At 46.0% G+C, this 19841-nt stretch overlaps 1 protein-coding gene across 2 annotated transcripts in view; it reads left to right on the plus strand.

Annotated features, from left to right (window-relative positions):
• SEC23A (SEC23 homolog A, COPII component) overlaps positions 1-19841 on the plus strand; it is a 76184-nt gene that overhangs the window by 1022 nt on the left and 55321 nt on the right. For both annotated transcript variants that reach the window (XM_083166861.1, XM_083166860.1), the window contains exons 2-8: positions 2928-3169; positions 4472-4529; positions 5908-5994; positions 7754-7990; positions 8316-8395; positions 11604-11748; positions 12849-13007. In XM_083166861.1, coding sequence (XP_083022987.1) covers positions 2949-3169; positions 4472-4529; positions 5908-5994; positions 7754-7990; positions 8316-8395; positions 11604-11748; positions 12849-13007 — 987 coding nt within the window. In that variant the 5' untranslated portion in view covers positions 2928-2948. The remainder of the gene's footprint in view (positions 1-2927; positions 3170-4471; positions 4530-5907; positions 5995-7753; positions 7991-8315; positions 8396-11603; positions 11749-12848; positions 13008-19841) is intronic.

A 19841-nucleotide genomic window follows, 5' to 3' on the forward strand; every position in this document is an offset into this window, starting at 1 on the left:
TGTGTTCTGTTGCTATTTACATTGCAATTTGCATAACTTTAGAACGGAGTGTTCAGGTTCGTCTGCAGGGCAGGAGGGTTAGGTTTAGGCTGCGGGTAGGAAGGATAGAGTTAGGCCCATACACACTGGGAGATTTTCAGCTCAGAAGCCGTTCAGTGTGTACGGCCCGGCGGGGAGTGCTGATGCGTGCTCCTGCATCATCTGGTTTTACTGGCAGATGGGGGGTGGGTGGCTTTCCATAGCGGGTAAGTAAAAAATACATGGTCCCCCCCCGGCGGCGCTGTAAATGGGTCAACCCGTGTCCTTTTACACAGGACTTCTACCCAGTTCCTAACCTGGGTTGAACACGGCTAGGACCTGGGTAGAGGGCAGTGTAAATGGGTATGCCGGTTTAATGGACCCGGCTCCCGTTTACATCAGTGGGGGAAGCCCCACCTCCGGACCGCAACATTCCCAGGTTGGACGGGGGCGGGGCACAGCCTCCGCTGGTGTTGCAGACTGAAGCGGAGGCAAGGAGGAGGTGAATGGATGCCTGTGTGCGGCATCCATTCACCTCGCTGACGGGGGCTGGGGGCAGCCCAGCAGTTTACCGGGATCGGCGGGAGTGATTATGGTCCAGACGCTTGGAGATGATGTCAATTGCAAGCGCCGCCTCCATCTACACTGCAGGTAGGCACCGCAGTGTAAACAGTGCAAATCCCGGATCCGACCTGGCCTGGATCTGTGTTCCAAATGCCGGGTCGGATCTGGGATTTTGGTTGTTAAAGGGCTATAAATGGAATGGTAGAATTCAGAGATTTTAGTTACATATATTTACACAAATTTATGTGTAAGCCCCCAATCCATCATTAAAGCTTCTCTATATATTGGAGAGAAGCCTTGACGATGGCTTGAGGGGCTTAATTTATTATTTATTTAGAAAAAGTTTCTTATATAGCGCACACATATTCCGCAGCGCTGTACAGAGAATATTTGATCTTTATTAACTACCACATGTACACACACACAGACATTCTAGGGTTAATTTGTTGGGAGCCGATTAGCCTACCAGTATATTTTTGGATTGTGGGAGGAAACCAGAGTACCCAGAGGAAACCCACACAAGCACAGGGAGAATATACAAACCCCCCACAGTTAGGGCCATGGTGGGAATCAAACCCATGACCTCAGTGCTGTGAGGCAATAATACTAACCATTACACCATGGGTCTTCAAACTGTGGCCCTCCAGATGTTGTGAAACTACAAATCCCAGCATGCCTTGCCACAGTTTTAACACTCCCTTATAGCAAAACTGTGGCAAGGCATGTTGGGATTTGTAGTTTCACAACATCTGGAGGGCCACAGTTTGAAGACCCATGCATTACATCATCTGTGCTGCCCCAAGACATAAATTTGAGCAAATATATGTAACCAATATCTCTGAAATCTATTATCATGTAGTGTTCAAGTTAATGTCAATGTTACTAATACCATTCAGTGAGCTGGGGGAAACCATGGATTTTTTACATACCATATACTTTCATGCACCTGAGTGGTGTTACATATATATATATATATATATATATATATATATATATATATATATATATATATATATATATATATATATATATATATATGTATGTATGTATATATTCTATAGCATCCTGTTATAGAAAGCCTCCACCCACCAGGAAAATCCATTAGATGGGCGACAATGGCTCAGAGTGTATGCACCTTAGGCTAAGGGAAGGTATCGCATGTGGTACCCCGCCAACTCACCTGACAGCTGCCGGGCGGCAGGATTGCATAGGAAACATTGTATGTGATTCTTTTACATACAATGTATCGTATGCATTTCCAGCAAGGGCTGCGATAATTTTTCATGGCAGCCCATAGGATCTGCGATGCGAGGAGCACAGGAACATTCCTCCCATTGCAATCACAGGAAAATGACTTGTAATGTTTCACTTTTCATGCGATCCGTCGCAGCAATGCGTCGGAATGGCATTAAAAGTGACCATATTGCACTAGTGGATGGCAGCCTTTATTTGTAGTTCTAGCACCCTGCCTCTTCCAAAACCTGTGCAGTTCATCTGCGCTGCCGTGTTCCCCTCTGCTGTGGTACTTCTAACACAAGTATGGTCTGCGTATCAGTGCTAAGATACAGACCACACTGGGCTAGAAGAACCACAGCAAAGAGCGACTCCCCATTCAGGGAAGAGGAACTGCATGTGTTTTGATACATGCAGGGTGCTAGAATGAACACTAAGATCATTCATTGTGTGTGCAGGATTGCTCTCGCAGGTTGCATATGAGATCTTCTGGTTGGCCGTGCTGTATGGCCAATCAGTCTAACTTGTTTGCGGTGCAGTGTAACGATTTGCTAAGCCGTTCATTACATTCTATAGTGTGTACAGGTAATCATACATGGTCTAGGGAATTCGACCCAACCTCCAGTAAGATTGCCCATCACTCTAGTGCAGGGCTGGGCAACACCGGCCCTCCAGATGTTTATGAACTACACATCCCAGGATGCTTTGCATTAGTTTTGCTATGTGGCCATGCTGAAACTGATGCAAGGCATGCTGGGATGTGTAGTTCATCAACATCTGGAGGGCCGGTGTTGCCCAGCCCTGCTCTAGTGTGTACCCAGCCAAAAATATTGTGACCATATACTCAAAATGGGACAAAACTAATATGACTTCTGTGGAAGTATAGACAAAAGAAAGTCTGTGCTAAAATAACAACAACAATGTACAGCTAAAGGCCCCCTACACTTGTTCAACTAATGCTGCTTTCAGACCGCAAAACTAGCTTTGACCAGGTATTTTGAAAAGTTTCTAAAAACGGGTCTGCCAGGTAAAACCCCATTCACACCGCATCTCTTAAACGGTATATTACCGTTTAAGTGCGTTTTTTTTTACTTTGTACCTGTGTGTTTTAGGTTGCATGAGAACATCCGGCCATGGCAACGTTTATGGAGTTTATTCAGCAGAATGAAGACAGGGATGGCGTCCGCTTCAGCTGGAACGTGTGGCCATCTAGTCGTTTGGAGGCCACAAGAATGGTGGTCCCAGTAGCCTCCCTCTTCAGTCCATTAAAAGAGAGGCCCGATTTACCCCCTATACAGTATGAGCCTGTTCTGTGTAGTAGAACCACCTGCCGGGCTGTTCTCAATCCTCTGTGGTAAGTGCCGCTGTCAGTGTCACTTATGTTATTCATTGGTGTTGAGCTGAAAATTCACTTCTAAACTCACAGCGGCTGTTTTATTGTTAAGATTTTTACTTTACGCTGCATTTGTACCATGAATGAAACAGTCGATTTATGCCGTGCGGTCGTATGTGGTTTCCCTCGAACTTCCCGGCAACTTCCCACGAAGTATAACCGGCAGATGAATGGCTTTCCCGGTGATGTTGCGGGAGCACGCAGCTGCGCTCATCGCCGGGCCATACACACTGGGCGGCGTTGAACTGAAAGCCGCTCAAACCTGCTGTTTTGAGCAACTTTCAGCTCAAAGTCGCCCAGTGTGTATGGGCCTTTAATCTACATCTATAACTTAAAATAAAATAGGAGGATGCCTTACTATCTCACAAGTTAGATACCAAGAAGATTTACACATACTTGCCTACCTGACCCTCTCCATGAGGGAGAAAATGCTCTGTTCCTGGACTTCCCTGGTCATATATGATTACTATCACGTGTGGTGAAACACCTTTCTTATCCATTGCCCAGCTCCCCACAGGTGATGGTAATCATACATTACTGGGGAAGTCCAGGAACAGAGCATTTTCTCCCTCATGGAGAGGGTCAGGTAGGCAAGTATGGATTTACATAGACTTTTATTAGGTTTATCCTTAATTTCGGGTGATAGGATGTCAATGTAACTGTCCCACATGTCTAAAGGTTCCCACGCACTACAGCAATTTTTGGGCCAATTCTACGGCAAATTATTTGCAATCGCAACTCGATGCGCAGTCCAGCGGATCTTTATCTGCATCTTCTGATCTTCCCTGCTGCATTGAAAAACTATTTTGGAGTCTTGTAGTGCGGGCAGCCATGCTCCTGTACCTTCTACCCAATGGTGACAAGGACAAAAGGCTGCGGACTGGATGCAATGTTGTGCTTTGTGACCGTAGGCAGAGCAGCTCCCGTACCAAACCGTAACACAGCCAGTCAGCAAGCTCTCCATGGTACATCTATAAAAGGTAGCGACAATTTGGGACCCACCAGCCAATCAGCTCCTACCTGCCATGTCGCCGGCTGTAATTGAAAAATGACAGGTAGGAGCTGATTGGTTGTTTATCACTCTCCATTTTATCACTTTTCAAGGCTTGGTACATCTTGCCCTTAGTTACTCAAACTTCATGAACATACTCCTGAATACGTAACATTCATCTATATTAAACAAGGTCTTTTCATAATGATAGAACATATATTTTAGGTTTACAAGTCTTTATAATTATATTTCTTTATGTGCTTATGTTCCAGTCAGGTGGATTACCGTGCAAAACTCTGGGCTTGCAACTTCTGTTACCAGCGAAATCAGGTGAGAGAAATGCTGGCAATGTCGCCGTAATGGTGTAAAAGCTGAATGATGCCCCTTTCACACTGACAAATATTTCCTGGGTATTGCACATGAACGCGCAACAACCCAGGAAATTGGTCGGTGTGAAAGGGTCCAGAAAGATTGTCCCAGGTCCAGCGTACCCAGGTCTTGACCAAGGTTAGACCCGGGACGTTCGTGGGTCCAGGAGCAGTGTGAACGGGTGGGTCCTGTTCACTGCACTGAAAAGGCGCAGCTAGGAGTTGCTGTCGTCTCCCAGTGCTGCTTCGGCCCCGCCTCCCGATGATGTCACACGCCCGGCTTTATGCTGGGTCGGGTGAGATAGTGTGATAGCTCTTGCAAGCCGAGTACAAAATCCCAGGTGTTACCCGGCTTGCTAATATGAAAGGGGTATTGGTCTGATCAAATATTCAATCGGCTTATCAGCTCCTCTCACTTACGTGCATTGTACAAGCACAGCGATGGCTAACCTTGACACTCCAGCTGTTGTTGAACTACACATCCCAGCATGCCCTGCTACAGTTTTACTATTTGGCCATGCTAAAACTGCTGCAGGGCATGCTGGGATGTGTAGTTCAACAACAGCTGGAGTTTCAAGGTTAGCCATCACTGTACTCATGGTTGTACACAGGCTATGAGGCCTTCACCTTTGAGTAAATTAATTTGTAATTTAAATGAATGATCTGTATTGAAATTAGAAATAGAATGTGTAATGTAAGAAGGAAAAGAGATTGCAGGTTATTTCCAAATGTTCTCATACAGTATGGAACCAAGTTGCTGTTCCCAGGTCAGATAACAGACATAGGGCCTTATTCTAGTTCACTCTTTCTGACAAAATCCTTCTTAGATGGACAAAACCATGTGCACTGCAGGTGGGGCAGATGTTACTTGTGCAGAGAGAATTAGATTTGGGTGGGGTTTTACTTCAAAGTGAGATCTATATTTTAGTGTAAAAATAAAGCCGCCAGTATTTACCCTGCACAGAAACAAAATAACTCACCCAAATCTAATTTTCTCTGCACAGTTTACATCTGCCCCCCCTGCAGTGCACATGGTTTTGTCCATCTGAGAAGGAATTTGTCAGAAAGAGTGAACTAGAATAAGGCCCATACTTCCAGGATCATTGGGATTCCGGCTTTGATACATTTTACAATTGATCGGTTCTCACTCTTATTTCAACTGATGCTCGGTAATGAGCAAATATTGGTAGAAATAATGTAATTGCATAAATAGCTGGATTTCTACCATTTACAGTGGTTAGTAAAGTCGTAGTTATAACAATCATTTTCTTTTTCGACATTTTGTGTCCGAGGCTGTAAAGGTTGGCTACCAACCATGATCTATATGATTTCTGTTTCAGTTTCCACCAACATATGCCGGCATCTCAGAAATGAACCAGCCGGCAGAACTCCTGCCGCAGTTTTCCAGCATTGAGTATGTGGTCCAGGTAACACAGATTCTTCCTCGCAGTGTTTAGTAATGTAGCCTATTCCATCAGTATTTCAGTGTTTGTCATGTTTCCACTTTGGTGGTAGAAAAAGTCTCGACGCTATGGAGGTTATTCTGGTTACCACGCAAAGCTGTGAAATTGGCAGCTTTGCTTGTCATTGTAATGCCAACCCCCCCCCCCACCACCCCCCACCCCTCGCACACCACACTCCTGCACATGCGTGCGAATGGGATGCTTAGCATAAACATCAATTTGCAGCTTATGTGCGGGGAGGAAATGATTTCTACAATGTTTGCAGATGTAGGACAACGCTCTGGTGTCTTCCATCTACAAGTGCCCTGTGCGGGAAGCGGGCTGGCAGCTGACTTGCGCTGAACGGATGTCAGCATTGCCCACCCCATAAGAGCCTGAGGCAGTTCCACCTCTCTGGCGACCACTCCGCTAATCCTCACCAAAGCTTGCCGTGAGTACACATTACTGGAACGTTCCCTGATCACGCTCCCTATACAGGGAGACAATTTGAACTCCGGCAATGCAATTAGTGGCACATGCGCTATAATCTGATCACCCTCTATAACATTAGTTGGGACAGCAGAGAACAGCCTGGATAACAGGGTTAAGTAGTCTATTCTGGGTGAAAAGTCCCCCATATCAGCTTCCTACTTTTAAAGTATATTACGCAGCAAACTAGTACCAAGGGCCAGATGTATCAAGCTTCAAAAAGTGATAAAATGGAGAGTGATAAACAGCCAGCCAATCAGATCCTACCTGTCATGTTACAGGCTGGGTTTAAAAAAAGGACAGGTAGGAGCTGATTGGCTGGCTGATTATTACTCTCCACTGTATTACTTTTTGAAGCTTGATACATCTGGTCCTATATCTGCAACTAAAATATCGGTACCACACTCTGGCCAGAGCACGTTAACTAGAGTCATTGTGTTCACATATGTTTTATGCATATGCTATTTTTATGTTATTGCATTTTTTTACACTGATATATTTAAAAATATCTACTATGATCTATGTATTAATAATCACGTATATTAAATTAATTAATTTATTTATATGTTTATTGGGTCCAATAAATGTCATTTAAAGTAGCACGTACCTGTCATTATTGAGAGAGTACGTAATTAGTAGACATCAGTAAACTCATTCTTTAATTGAGATCACCTATTACACTTGGATCCGATATGATATCCCGGCGGTCGGGATCCCGGCGGTCGGAATCCCGACACTGGAATCCCGACCGCCGAAATCCCGACAAGGGGGGGACATGGATCGCCCCCCCTTGCGGGCTCGCTGCGCTCGCCACGCAGCGGGCCCGGTGCCTCGCTACGCTCGGCACGCTATTATATTCTCCCTCTATGGGTGTCGTGGACACCCACGGAGGGAGAAAGTTTCGGGATTTCGGCGGTCGGGATTCCAGTGTCGGGATTCCGACCGCCGGGATCCCGACCGCCGGGAAATTAACCGCATCCCATTACACTTTGCCCCTTTCTTCCCTTCAATGTGCTGATTGTGTTTGCTTTTGTGCCGAACTGTTCTTTGCCAATGTTAGAGACAAGTAAACAAGTCCATCCTGTATCCCGCTAGACAACATTGTGCTGATTTTTTGATTTTCTGTAAAATTTGACAATAATTGACATTTGATGATTGAAGCATCTAACAGAATCCACAGAACCCTATTATAGATTAAAGCAGTTTGGAGGAGCTAATGTTCTTTGACATCTGTCATTTTGCCCTATACCCGCAGCGAGGTCCACAGATGCCGCTTATTTTCCTATATGTTGTGGACACCTGTATGGAAGATGAAGACCTGCAAGCACTGAAGGAGTCAATGCAAATGTCTCTCAGCCTCCTGCCTCCAACAGCATTGGTGGGGCTCATCACCTTCGGGCGGATGGTGCATGTACACGAACTGGGGTGTGAGGGTATTTCTAAGAGCTACGTCTTCCGCGGAACCAAAGATCTGACAGCAAAACAACTGCAGGTAAATAACGGAAGTCAGAGTCTGTTCCTTACAGCTGCGGATTTTCATCATGTTTACTTTTAGCCTATATTTGCCCACTTTATCTATGTCCGCTGCAATATCTCAGCATGTGGTGGTAACGTTCTACTCACTCGTACAAAAGATAAGTAACATATATGCTGCGGCTGCACTGTGGGCTGTATTTTAAGACCCTTTAAGCACATATCTATAGTTTAGCCAGTCTTTATGCACTGGAAATGTACAAATCCAGGTGCTTCATTTCAAACTGTTCTTTTACTATTACCTTGTTTACCTGTGTTTTAATTAATGCAATGTTCCGTTTTAGGAAATGTTGGCACTTACAAAATCTCCCGCTGCTCAGGCCGGACGTGGGCCGCAAGTTCAGCAACCACCTCCCTCAAATAGGTATGTGTCGTACTTTGGTGACTACAGTAGTGTACACCCCATAGGGAAGCCGTATCAGGTTACACTAATCCCAGAAGTGGCAATGCGCATCTCCATTGGGCAGGTTCTGCTGACTCTCTTTTTTATGAGGGTCTACAGTACTTTGTATTTGTGTATTTTAAAAGTTTGTAGTAGACCCTTAGATACTGGAAAAGTGGTCAGCAGGTGTATAAAATCCTTCGCAATCTATATATATATATATATATATATATATATATATATAATATATATATATATATATATCACTCGGCACTATCACAAAGGATGTATTCACCAAAAAATACAGCAAGGCATCTGGCGAGCGCCGGCCAAAGATGGAGCCGACTCCATCTGTACATCAGAGTGATGATGAATAAAGAAAAATAGGTGGCGCCCTCTGGTGGATTGTAACATCGCAAACAGCGTTTTAGGGCACTTAAAAATAGTTTATCAAATGTAGAGGTCTCTTCACTGAATACCAAGCAGAGGATGTGTCCAGGGCCATCTTTGGGTGTATGGGCTCTCTGGGCAGCTGCGCAGGGGCCCTTGATTCAAGGGGCTATTTGAGCAGAGGTATTCTGAGCCAATGCATTTGGCCCCACGCCAGTGCCTCTGAAGCTTATTGGGAGGCAGATCGATGATGCTGTCCGACTGCTCTGTTTGTGAATGACACAGAGAGGCGAGGTGGCATTCTCAGCCTGCCTCTAAATAAGCTCCAGAGGCACTGGCATGGGCCAAATGCACCGGCCCAGAATTCCTCTGCTAGATGACTGTCAGGATGCTGATTCATGGAAGGCTAAAGCTATCCTATCATATCATACAGCCACTTACTGTATTTATGCATGTTCAGAGACGGTGCAGGAGTACATGAGAATGGGTGGAATGGGTTATTCACTAGAATGGGTGGGAGGGGCCTACAATGCTGTTAAGATGGCCTTGGATGTGTCCACTGATTATTGAACTATTGTGGCATCTGGGCATAGCTTTTCAGGATTTTTCCAAAACTCGTGTCTGTGTGAGCATAGTTAGATTCAGACATGTAATGAACAATACCAAAGCTAACATCTCAACTACTGCCAGGAGACCGGCGCAAAAATGCTGATGGCTGGCATCTTAAGCATAAGTGTGCCGGGATCGGTATTGCTAGGCTCAGGGTTCGCAAAAACGCGCTATAGCTATAAACTAAAGGGGTCCCCAAGGACGCGCTGTACTAATCCTGTCAGCCGCGCTGCGAGCCAATCACTGTGACTGCAGCGGCCGCCGGGACCCAATCACTGAACAGTGGCCGCCGGCAGCCAATCACTGTAGGTTTTATACAGTTTGCTGCCGCTGCGCACCACGCACCCTGCATGAGAGCAGGTTACCGTTTCAAACTCTGCAGCCTAAGTCCACTCCGCTGCTGAGAGCGGGGGGGGGGGACAGAATGGGATGCTGTAACAGCCGCTCTCAGCAGAGAAGATGAGCGCGCTGTCATGGTGGCGGGGGACTAGATGTGGCTAATGCAACTCAGAGCAGCGTGTCAGCTATTCCAGCCACATCCAGTCCCCCGCCGCGCTGATAGCCCGCTCACCTACTCTGCTGAACGGCATGTTTTCCAGCCCCCCCCCCCCCCCCCACTGTGACAACGAACCGATATGCGCCCCCCCCCCCCCCCCCCCAATGGCAACCAGCATAAAACGTCCCCTCCCCATGTGGCAACCAGCATAAAATGCCCCCATCCCCCCCAGCATGTGACCCCTGCAAGGAGCATGTAACCCCTAGCAACAAGCATGTAAGTAAGCAGCACTTATGTGCTATAATATATACTGGGCATTACAGTGTGTGCTTTAATGTGTACTGGGCATTACGGGGTGTGTGCTTTAATGTGTACTGGGCATTACGGGGTGTGTGCTTTAATGTGTACTGGGCATTACGGGATGTGTGCTTTAATGTGTACTGGGCATTACGGGGTGTGTGCTTTAATGTGTACTGGGCATTACGGGGTGTGTGCTGTAATGTGTACTGGGCATAACGGGGTGTGCTGTAATGTGTACTGGGCATTACGGGGTGTGTGCTTTAATGTGTACCGGGCATTACGGGGTGTGCTGTAATGTGTACCGGGCATTACGGGGTGTGCTGTAATGTGTACTGGGCATTACGGGGTGTGCTGTAATGTGTACTGGGCATTACGGGGTGTGCTGTAATGTGTACTGGGCATAACGGGGTGTGCTGTAATGTGTACTGGGCATTACGGGGTGTGCTGTAATGTGTACTGGGCATTACGGGGTGTGCTGTAATGTGTACTGGGCATTACGGGGTGTGCTGTAATGTGTACTGGGCATTACGGGGTGTGCTGTAATGTGTACTGGGCATTACGGGGTGTGCTGTAATGTGTACTACTACGTGACACCACTTCCCCCCCCAAAAAACATGCCATAAATTTTTAACGCGCGCCTTCGGCGCGCACTGTCCCTGTTTTCAGGTTTAGTTAGTTTCTAGTATATATGTACCTTTATGCGAGTGGGCCAATTGATACTCTCCCCCCCCCCCCGACCCACATGTGTTATGCTAGGGAGAAGGGGAGAGGAGGATTTATTCCGTTGGGACCCAGAAAAGGTCCGGTAGGACCCCAATTTTTAGAAGTGAAGGGTCCCCGGGACCCACTTTTTTGGGTGGTTTTCGCGAACACTGAGGCTGGGGGGAGGGGGGGGGGTAGATTAGGCACTTTGAGGAAGTTAGGGTTAGGCTGATAGGTGGCGGGTTAAGGTTAGGGTGTGTGGAGATGTATCACGTTAGGTACTTAGAAGAGGGGTTAGGGATAGTCTGCAGGGGTAAGGTTAAGGCAGAGAGGTGCAGGGGTTAGTTACATGAAGAAGAAGAAAAATCTATTTTTGGTGATGTTTATTCCTTCAGGAGTGGTCATAGATATAAGTATTATTTTTATGTTTGACTGTTTGAGTGTTTCTTTTCTGAATAGGGCTTTCTGTGGACTTTCTGCCACCTCAGTTGAGAGGTTAATTTACAAATTTACCACATTCCCCCAGTATTGGATGATACCTGGCATTCCCATTAAATCTCCCATCCTTCATTGTGTCACCTGTAGTAGTAGTAGTAGCAGCACTGTTACTAATATATGGAAATAATCTGTTTGTTCTTCGGGTTAATGCTGAACACTGAAGGAGCTTCTGTCATCCCACTCTTTTCCTTGCAGATTTTTGCAGCCAGTGCAGAACATTGATATGAACCTCACTGACCTTTTAGGAGAGCTTCAGCGTGACCCATGGCCCGTCCCGCAGGGGAAGAGACCACTGAGATCATCAGGCGCTGCCCTTTCCATCGCTGTTGGGCTTCTGGAGGTAACAGTAGAGTGCTGTAGTCTCCAACGTTTGGTAGGAACAGAACTATTTCTGCTGATGGTCTCACAATCTCTGATGTTTAATAATCTATGAAAGCTCAAGAACCTCACTATATATGTGCGCCTGCTGGCGTCGGGAAAGTGACTGTCTGCAGCCATTTGGGGGCAGGGAAGGGGGTGTGTTGCAGAAAACGGGGGCGTGTTGAATCCAGTAGAAGCCCCAGCAGCGTTCTCTGGCAGGACATCCTGAGTTACCCGTTACTAGTAATCCACCACTTAGTGAATCATTGAAGAGGGCGTAGGAATGGGGGTAATGACCCAAACCAGTATACAAACCTAATATTGTACATGCATCTCCGATGGTGGTGATATCTGGTTATGCTACGATGCCACTATGCACATGATCAAGTGCTCGCAGTTCCCTGGACACCACAGCCTGATTGACAGGCTGCAGATGTTTGGGGGCGGATCAGTGACGATGACAGACAATTTCCAAAACACCTGGGTGTGTGTTCCCCTTTGTGGGCTTGCTGGAGCCATTGGCTGCGTCCTTGGAAGCCGTTTCACTGGCTTCAGCAGTTTGCAATTTCCCCACCATCCCGAGTAACCTGAGGGTCAGCTAGGTGACCAATGGGTAGGCCCGATGACCCAACGCCGCATTCTTGGACGCAGCAGCGAATCACAGAAGCCGGCAGGAGGTGTTTTTTTTGTTTTTACATAAGACACCTCCTGTGGCATTAGCATATTTTCACATAGCAGCTGCGTCCTCTTTATCCATGCCCAATGCCACCATTGTGACCCACTCACAAATTTCCTGTGTTTTACTTGTGGTGGGCTAAGCATCATTGTTACATACAGGCCCCATTGATTTCAGTGGTGCGACAGCATTTACATGGAAGGTCGCTTGTAGGTAAGAAATCTGGTTTCCAACTGCTGATATACCCAGATCCCACAAAAGGCCGAAATCCATGTGATGGCTTCTGAACAGGTCCTTCCAGCCAGATAGTGCCCCATTCTGACACCCTAGTGACACTTGTCTATTGGCTGAAGTAAGGTGCACAGAATATAATATTCTCTCTTTACATAATGTTTTATATTCAGTGCACATTTCCCAACACTGGAGCCAGGATATTGATGTTCATTGGAGGACCGGCCACACAAGGACCTGGAATGGTTGTCGGTGATGAACTGAAGGTCCCCATCCGTTCCTGGCATGACATTGAAAAGGACAATGCTAAATATGTGAAGAAAGCTACAAAGGTGAGGATTACAGAGCTGTCTCTGTATATTTTGGGGCATATCACAGAGTACCCACCTGTCAATAACATAGAGGCAGGTCTTGTATAAGGTGTGCCCAGATGAAAAGGAGACTTTAATCACAGTGGCGTAATGTGTTTGCCGATAGATGACGCAGCGTTTTTCCCAGTTGCGCATGTGTAGTGAACGGCTTCCCCTCAGTTTCTTCATTCCTGGAAAGTTGTTTTGCGCGGTCGGATGTATGATGGATTCTCCCAGGTCAGTGCAAATCGCGCAGAAGGCGAGCATGCTTCAGAGATTTATCGCAGGATGAAGGCGGTGTGCGGAGAGCAGTGTCTCGCATGGTGCACCATATTCCGGTGGTGTCAGCATTATGAGGCGTGAAAGCATCAAGGGCTTGCCACGGCCAGGCAGGCGCATGTTGTCACCAACCCTGCTATAATTTCGGCTGTGGAGGATTTCATTTGTCAGAATTTTTGTTTGCTTGTTTTGGTTGAGGGGAGCCGGGATGCTGCCACTCCATGCTCATCCGCTTGGAGGCAGGGTCGAAGTGGTGACACCAAGGCTTAAAACATGTGACAACCTTGGCAATGAAACCCATTCCTTGCTCCGCGTACCGAAACACATGGGTCAAGCAAACACCCATTCTCGCCAAGTTCTGATTCTCTGACAGGTGCTTTGGCGCCCACTATGCCCAATCTTTGCCATGCCCAAGCTTGTTGTGGATTGCTGACACCACCGGAATATGCAAGAAACTGCTCTGCCTACACCGCCTTCATCCTGCAATACACTTCTGAAGCGGGATCGCCTTCTGCGTGAAGTAATTGTGTAACAGCGCTGAACTGGAGGGATCCATCATGCATCCGACTGCGCAAAACAGCTTTCCAGGAATGAAGAATCTGAGGCAAAGCCACATGCGCAACTGCAAAAAAAGCCATGCGATCTATCGCAAACACATTACCCCACTGTGATTGGATACAACACAATGCCGCTACAGCAAAATTCTCCTTTACAGTTGTGCACACCTTTTATATATAGATTATTTGCAAAATGATTTTAAGCTTTCTAAATGTAACAGTTATGTGTTTGTGGGAGGGTGGAAGTGTGCCTCACCCCATAATAACTGAAGCTGTGTGAGATAAACACTGACGATTACATTTATGCACACCAGAAAAGAGCACATTGGACTTTATTTAGTGTGGGATTATTATGGGTTACTTTGTGAAATGCTTCAGAATTCACCAGCAATACAGTATATCCTATCCCTGGACACAGCCCTAATTGAACGAAGGTTGGTGACATGGAGAGATCAGACGTTCAGTACAAATATCATTCTTCCTAATCAATCTAGTAAGGTAACCTAGTATAACATTGTAAGCTTGCGAGCAGGGCCCTCCTACAATTATGACTGACTGTAACTACCCTTTTTTTTTTTTTTTACCTATTTCCAATTGTAAAGCGCAATGGAACTTGCTGCGCTGTATAAGAAACTGTTAACAAATAAAAGTGGGTTAAATGAAAATATAATTGTGAGGCTTGTCTAGCACATAGCGGTCCCTTTTTGTAGACGTGTCCTCCAGTTTGGTTTTTGTTTTTGAAAAATGAACTTACCGAGTGCTGAAATAGACCCAGAGAAAGAGGTTGTGTAATATAAACAAAGCTACTAATGAAAAGTTCCCATGCCTTGTACAGACCGGAGACTTGGACAGTGTATTCATGTTAGAGGCGCTTCTGTCACCCGTTGCTGACAAACATTAGCTGACCTCAGTGAGTTGCTGGCACTGCGTATCTGTTGTGCATGGGAAAAGCATCTCTGTCCAAAAACATGTGTTTCTCTAGCATCCAACTGGGTGACACTGGTTACTGTGGGGTATAGAGCGTAGTAACAAGAGAATGGACTCTTTAAACTTACCAGCAAGAGCTGAAGCTTCTCCTGTTTACAGTGACCCCCAGACCTGAGCACTTATGTTAGTGACCCCCAGACCTGAGCACGTATGTTAGTGACCCCCAGACCTGAGCACGTATGTAAGTGACTCCCAGACCTGAGCACTTATGTTAGTGACCCCCAGACCTGAGCACGTATGTTAGTGACTCCCAGACCTGAGCACGTATGTTAGTGACTCCCAGACCTGAGCACGTATGTTAGTGACTCCCAGACCTGAGCACGTATGTTAGTGACCCCCAGACCTGAGCACTTATGTTAGAGACCCCCAGACCTGAGCACTTATGTTAGTGACCTAAGCACTTATGTTAGTGACCCCCAGACCTGACCACTTATGTAAGTGACCCCCAGACCTGAGCACTTATGTTAGAGACCCCCAGACCTGAGCACTTATGTTAGTGACCTGAGCACTTATGTTAGTGACCCCCAGACCTGAGCACTTATGTTAGTGACCCCCAGACCTGAGCACTTATGTTAGTGACCCTCAGACCTGAGCACTTATGTTAGTGACCCCCAGACCTGAGCACTTATGTTAGTGACCCCCAGACCTGAGCACTTATGTTAGTGACCCCCAGACCTGAGCACTTATGTTAGTGACCCCCAGACCTGAGCACTTATGTTAGTGACCCCCAGACCTGAGCACTTATGTTAGTGACCTAAGCACTTATGTTAGTGACCCTCAGACCTGAGCACTTATGTTAGTGACCCCCAGACCTGAGCACTTATGTTAGTGACCCCCAGACCTGAGCACTTATGTTAGTGACCCCCAGACCTGAGCACTTATGTTAGTGACCTAAGCACTTATGTTAGTGACCCCCAGACCTGACCACTTATGTTAGTGACCTAAGCACTTATGTTAGTGACCCCCAGACCTGACCACTTATGTTAGTGACCCCCAGACCTGAGCACTTATGTTAGTGACCCTCAGACCTGAGCACTTATGTTAGTGACCCCCAGACCTGAGCACTTATGTTAGTGACCCCCAGACCTGAGCACTTATGTTAGTGACCCCCAGACCTGAGCACTTATGTTAGAGACCCCCAGACCTGAGCACTTATGTTAGTGACCCCCAGACCTGAGCACTTATGTTAGTGACCCCCAGACCTGAGCACTTATGTTAGTGACCTAAGCACTTATGTTAGTGATCCCCAGACCTGAGCACGTATGTTAGTGACCCCCAGACCTGAGCACTTATGTTAGTGACCCTCAGACCTGAGCACTTATGTTAGTGACCCTCAGACCTGAGCACTTATGTTAGTGACCCTCAGACCTGAGCACTTATGTTAGTGACCCTCAGACCTGAGCACTTATGTTAGTGACCCCCAGACCTGAGCACTTATGTTAGAGACCCCCCCAGACCTGAGCACTTATGTTAGTGACCCCCAGACCTGAGCACTTATGTTAGTGACCCCCAGACCTGAGCACTTATGTTAGTGACCCTCAGACCTGAGCACTTATGTTAGTGACCCCCAGACCTGAGCACTTATGTTAGTGACCCTCAGACCTGAGCACTTATGTTAGTGACCCTCAGACCTGAGCACTTATGTTAGTGACCCCCAGACCTGAGCACTTATGTTAGTGACCCCCAGACCTGAGCACTTATGTTAGTGACCTAAGCACTTATGTTAGTGACCCCCAGACCTGAGCACTTATGTTAGTGACCCCCAGACCTGAGCACTTATGTTAGTGACCTAAGCACTTATGTTAGTGAGCCTCAGACCTGAGCACTTATGTTAGTGACCCCCAGACCTGAGCACTTATGTTAGTGACCTAAGCACTTATGTTAGTGACCCCCAGACCTGAGCACTTATGTTAGTGACCCCCAGACCTGAGCACTTATGTTAGTGACCTAAGCACTTATGTTAGTGATCCCCAGACCTGAGCACTTATGTTAGTGACCCTCAGACCTGAGCACTTATGTTAGTGACCCCCAGACCTGAGCACTTATGTTAGTGACCTAAGCACTTATGTTAGTGATCCCCAGACCTGAGCACTTATGTTAGTGACCCCCAGACCTGAGCACTTATGTTAGTGACCCTCAGACCTGAGCACTTATGTTAGTGACCCCCAGACCTGAGCACTTATGTTAGTGACCTAAGCACTTATGTTAGTGACCCCCAGACCTGAGCACTTATGTTAGTGACCCCCAGACCTGAGCACTTATGTTAGTGACCTGAGCACTTATGTTAGTGACCCCCAGACCTGAGCACTTATGTTAGTGACCCCCAGACCTGAGCACTTATATTAGTGACCCTCAGACCTGAGCACTTATGTTAGTGACCCCCAGACCTGAGCACTTATGTTAGTGACCTGAGCACTTATGTTAGTGACCCCCAGACCTGAGCACTTATGTTAGTGACCCCCAGACCTGAGCACTTATGTTAGTGACCCTCAGACCTGAGCACTTATGTTAGTGACCCCCAGACCTGAGCACTTATGTTAGTGATCCCCAGACCTGAGCACTTATGTTATTCTTTTTTGGACCTTGTTATAGTCTAATTGTTTTAACTTCTTTAAAGGCGCCCCTCAGCTGTTGCTATGAAGGGCAGTGATATGCAATAACTTTTGCCTATAGACCTCTTTGATGGGGATGTGGTCACCACCACTATGTTACCTGTGTAATTAATTAGATAAAGAGGTCGGGATGTGTCACATCCTACATCTAAGTGCAGGGTACCTGGTACTTGGGTAGTGGGTTGAGGTGGGGCCTACCTACTGTAGCTGCACCTCGGTAGGCATAGCATATGTAAAGAGGATGGATGGATGTTGCTGTCCCTCAGCGCTGTGCCCTCTGGGAATCAACATTCCTTTGGCAGTTCTGGAATGACTTACGATGCATTCTGTCCCTCAATGCTACTCCCCATGAGAGGCAACAATCTTTTGGCAGTCCTAGCATGGCTTTAGATGAATGCTGTCCATCAGTACTAGGCCCTTTGTGATGCAACATTCCTTTGGCGCATTCCTACTTGGCAAGCCCACCAGAATGGACCGTGTGTCTGATGTTGACATACGGTGACCGCTTTGAACCACAAGGTGGAGCTGTTATTTTGATCAGGCCTAATTCCTGTTTGTAGGCAGCTATGATTTTTCAGGCTGAGAACTTGGTAATCATCACAAGTAAAGTTGGCTCCCAAAAAGAATATAGACACCAACTGTAGTAATCGCAAAGTCCTCAGCAACTGTGTACACATACACCGCATCAACACAATATATATCATATTGTGATACAATATTACCCTAGGCCAGTGGTTCCCGAACTTTTTTTGAATCACGGCACCCTAGTGCATCAAAATATTTTCAAGGCACCCCTAGGCCAAATGCTTCTTATCGAGATATTTAGAAAAAAAATATTAAATGAAGTGCATTGTGTTTATATGTCACAGTTATCTGATGAGGGACAGGATTTGCTTCTGTTTGTCCACATATATTAAGATTGGCAGCCACCAGCACTGGTTTTGCCTGGTACATTGACCATAAATAATATGAATTGATCCTGGTTTACCAACCCAAGGGACCCCTGCAAGTGTCCTGAGGCACCCCAGGGTGCCTAGGCACACAGTTTGGGAACCACTGCCCTAGGCTAAATCTCCAGAAGAATAAAGCTCTCTTCATTTTCACAAATGAAATTATGTCCATCCAGCCAGGTTGGTTGCATTTTGGTTTTTAAAATTGCCATAGGAGAAGCTGCCCAGCATCTAAACAAGTGGTTCCCAAACTCGATGCCCAAGGACCTCTAACAGGTCACCAAGTAAGTAAGAGCCTCCTAAAGGCTGTAGCACAGGGATGCGGGAGTTCTGGGGACCATCTGTCACTTTACTTCATCCTCCCCCCCCCCCCCCCCCAGTAAAGGACTTAATGGGCTTAACGTAAAAACAAAGCTTCTGTTCTGATAAGCTTCTAAAATCTTTACATCATTCTTCAAATTCTTTAATAGTTATATATAACTTTTCTTTTTCATTTTATGGGGGACACTCCAGCTGGAGTTTCAGCACTTCACATATGGGCTGTAGTCCACTTTAATGACAGCATCTCCTTTTGCATCTGTTTTCTTTTTTTAAACTCTTTATCCAAAGAGAGAATATTAATACAATGTACAAGTATTTAGCAATTTAAAATGGATACAAGTCTCTCTGTTTTGCATGAAATTACAAAAGAAAAGCATTTGGAGAAAGGGTAATAAATAAATCAGTAAAGAGAAAAGTAAGATGAAATAGTAGAAAAAGAAAAGAAAAGGGGGGGGGGGGCAACGAACAGCAAGAAAAAATACACCTGGGTTTACATTAGGATGACAGATTCCCGGAAGGAGGACCCAAGGACATCACGCTGAAAACATCAGTAGAAATCAGCTCGTGCAGTGTATTACACAGGGCGATGACATATAACTAGTAACCAGGGACCCCAGACCAGGTAAAATTTATGGGGACAGTCATGAAGTAATATGTGATTATTTTTTTTCCATATTCCAAAACCAAATATTCAGACCTGATCACTGGGCAAATTTGTTCTCAAAATAAGCAAAACCATGCTGCTGGGGCAGATGTAACATGTGCAGGGAGAGTTAGATTTGGGTGGGGTGTGTTGAAAGTGAAACTGAAATTTAAATTGCAGTGTAATAATAAAGCAGTCAGTATTTACACTGCACAGAAAAAAAGAACTCACCCAAATCTAACTCTTTCTGCACATGTTACATCTGCCCCACCTGCAGAGCAGCATGGTTTTGTCTATTTTGAGAACAAATTTGTCCTGCGATACCTGTATCATTGTAACAGTATTTATTTATGTTTTATACCATGTATGTTACTATTGTTGTTCTTCTTCAATAAACACAATTTAAAAAAAAAAAAGTGTCCTGCAATCAGGTCTGAATTAGGCGAAGACAGTAGGGTTTATTTTTT

The sequence above is a fragment of the Crinia signifera genome, chromosome 12 (assembly GCF_055691185.1).
Source record: "Crinia signifera chromosome 12, ASM5569118v1, whole genome shotgun sequence".
NCBI lineage: Eukaryota > Metazoa > Chordata > Amphibia > Anura > Myobatrachidae > Crinia > Crinia signifera.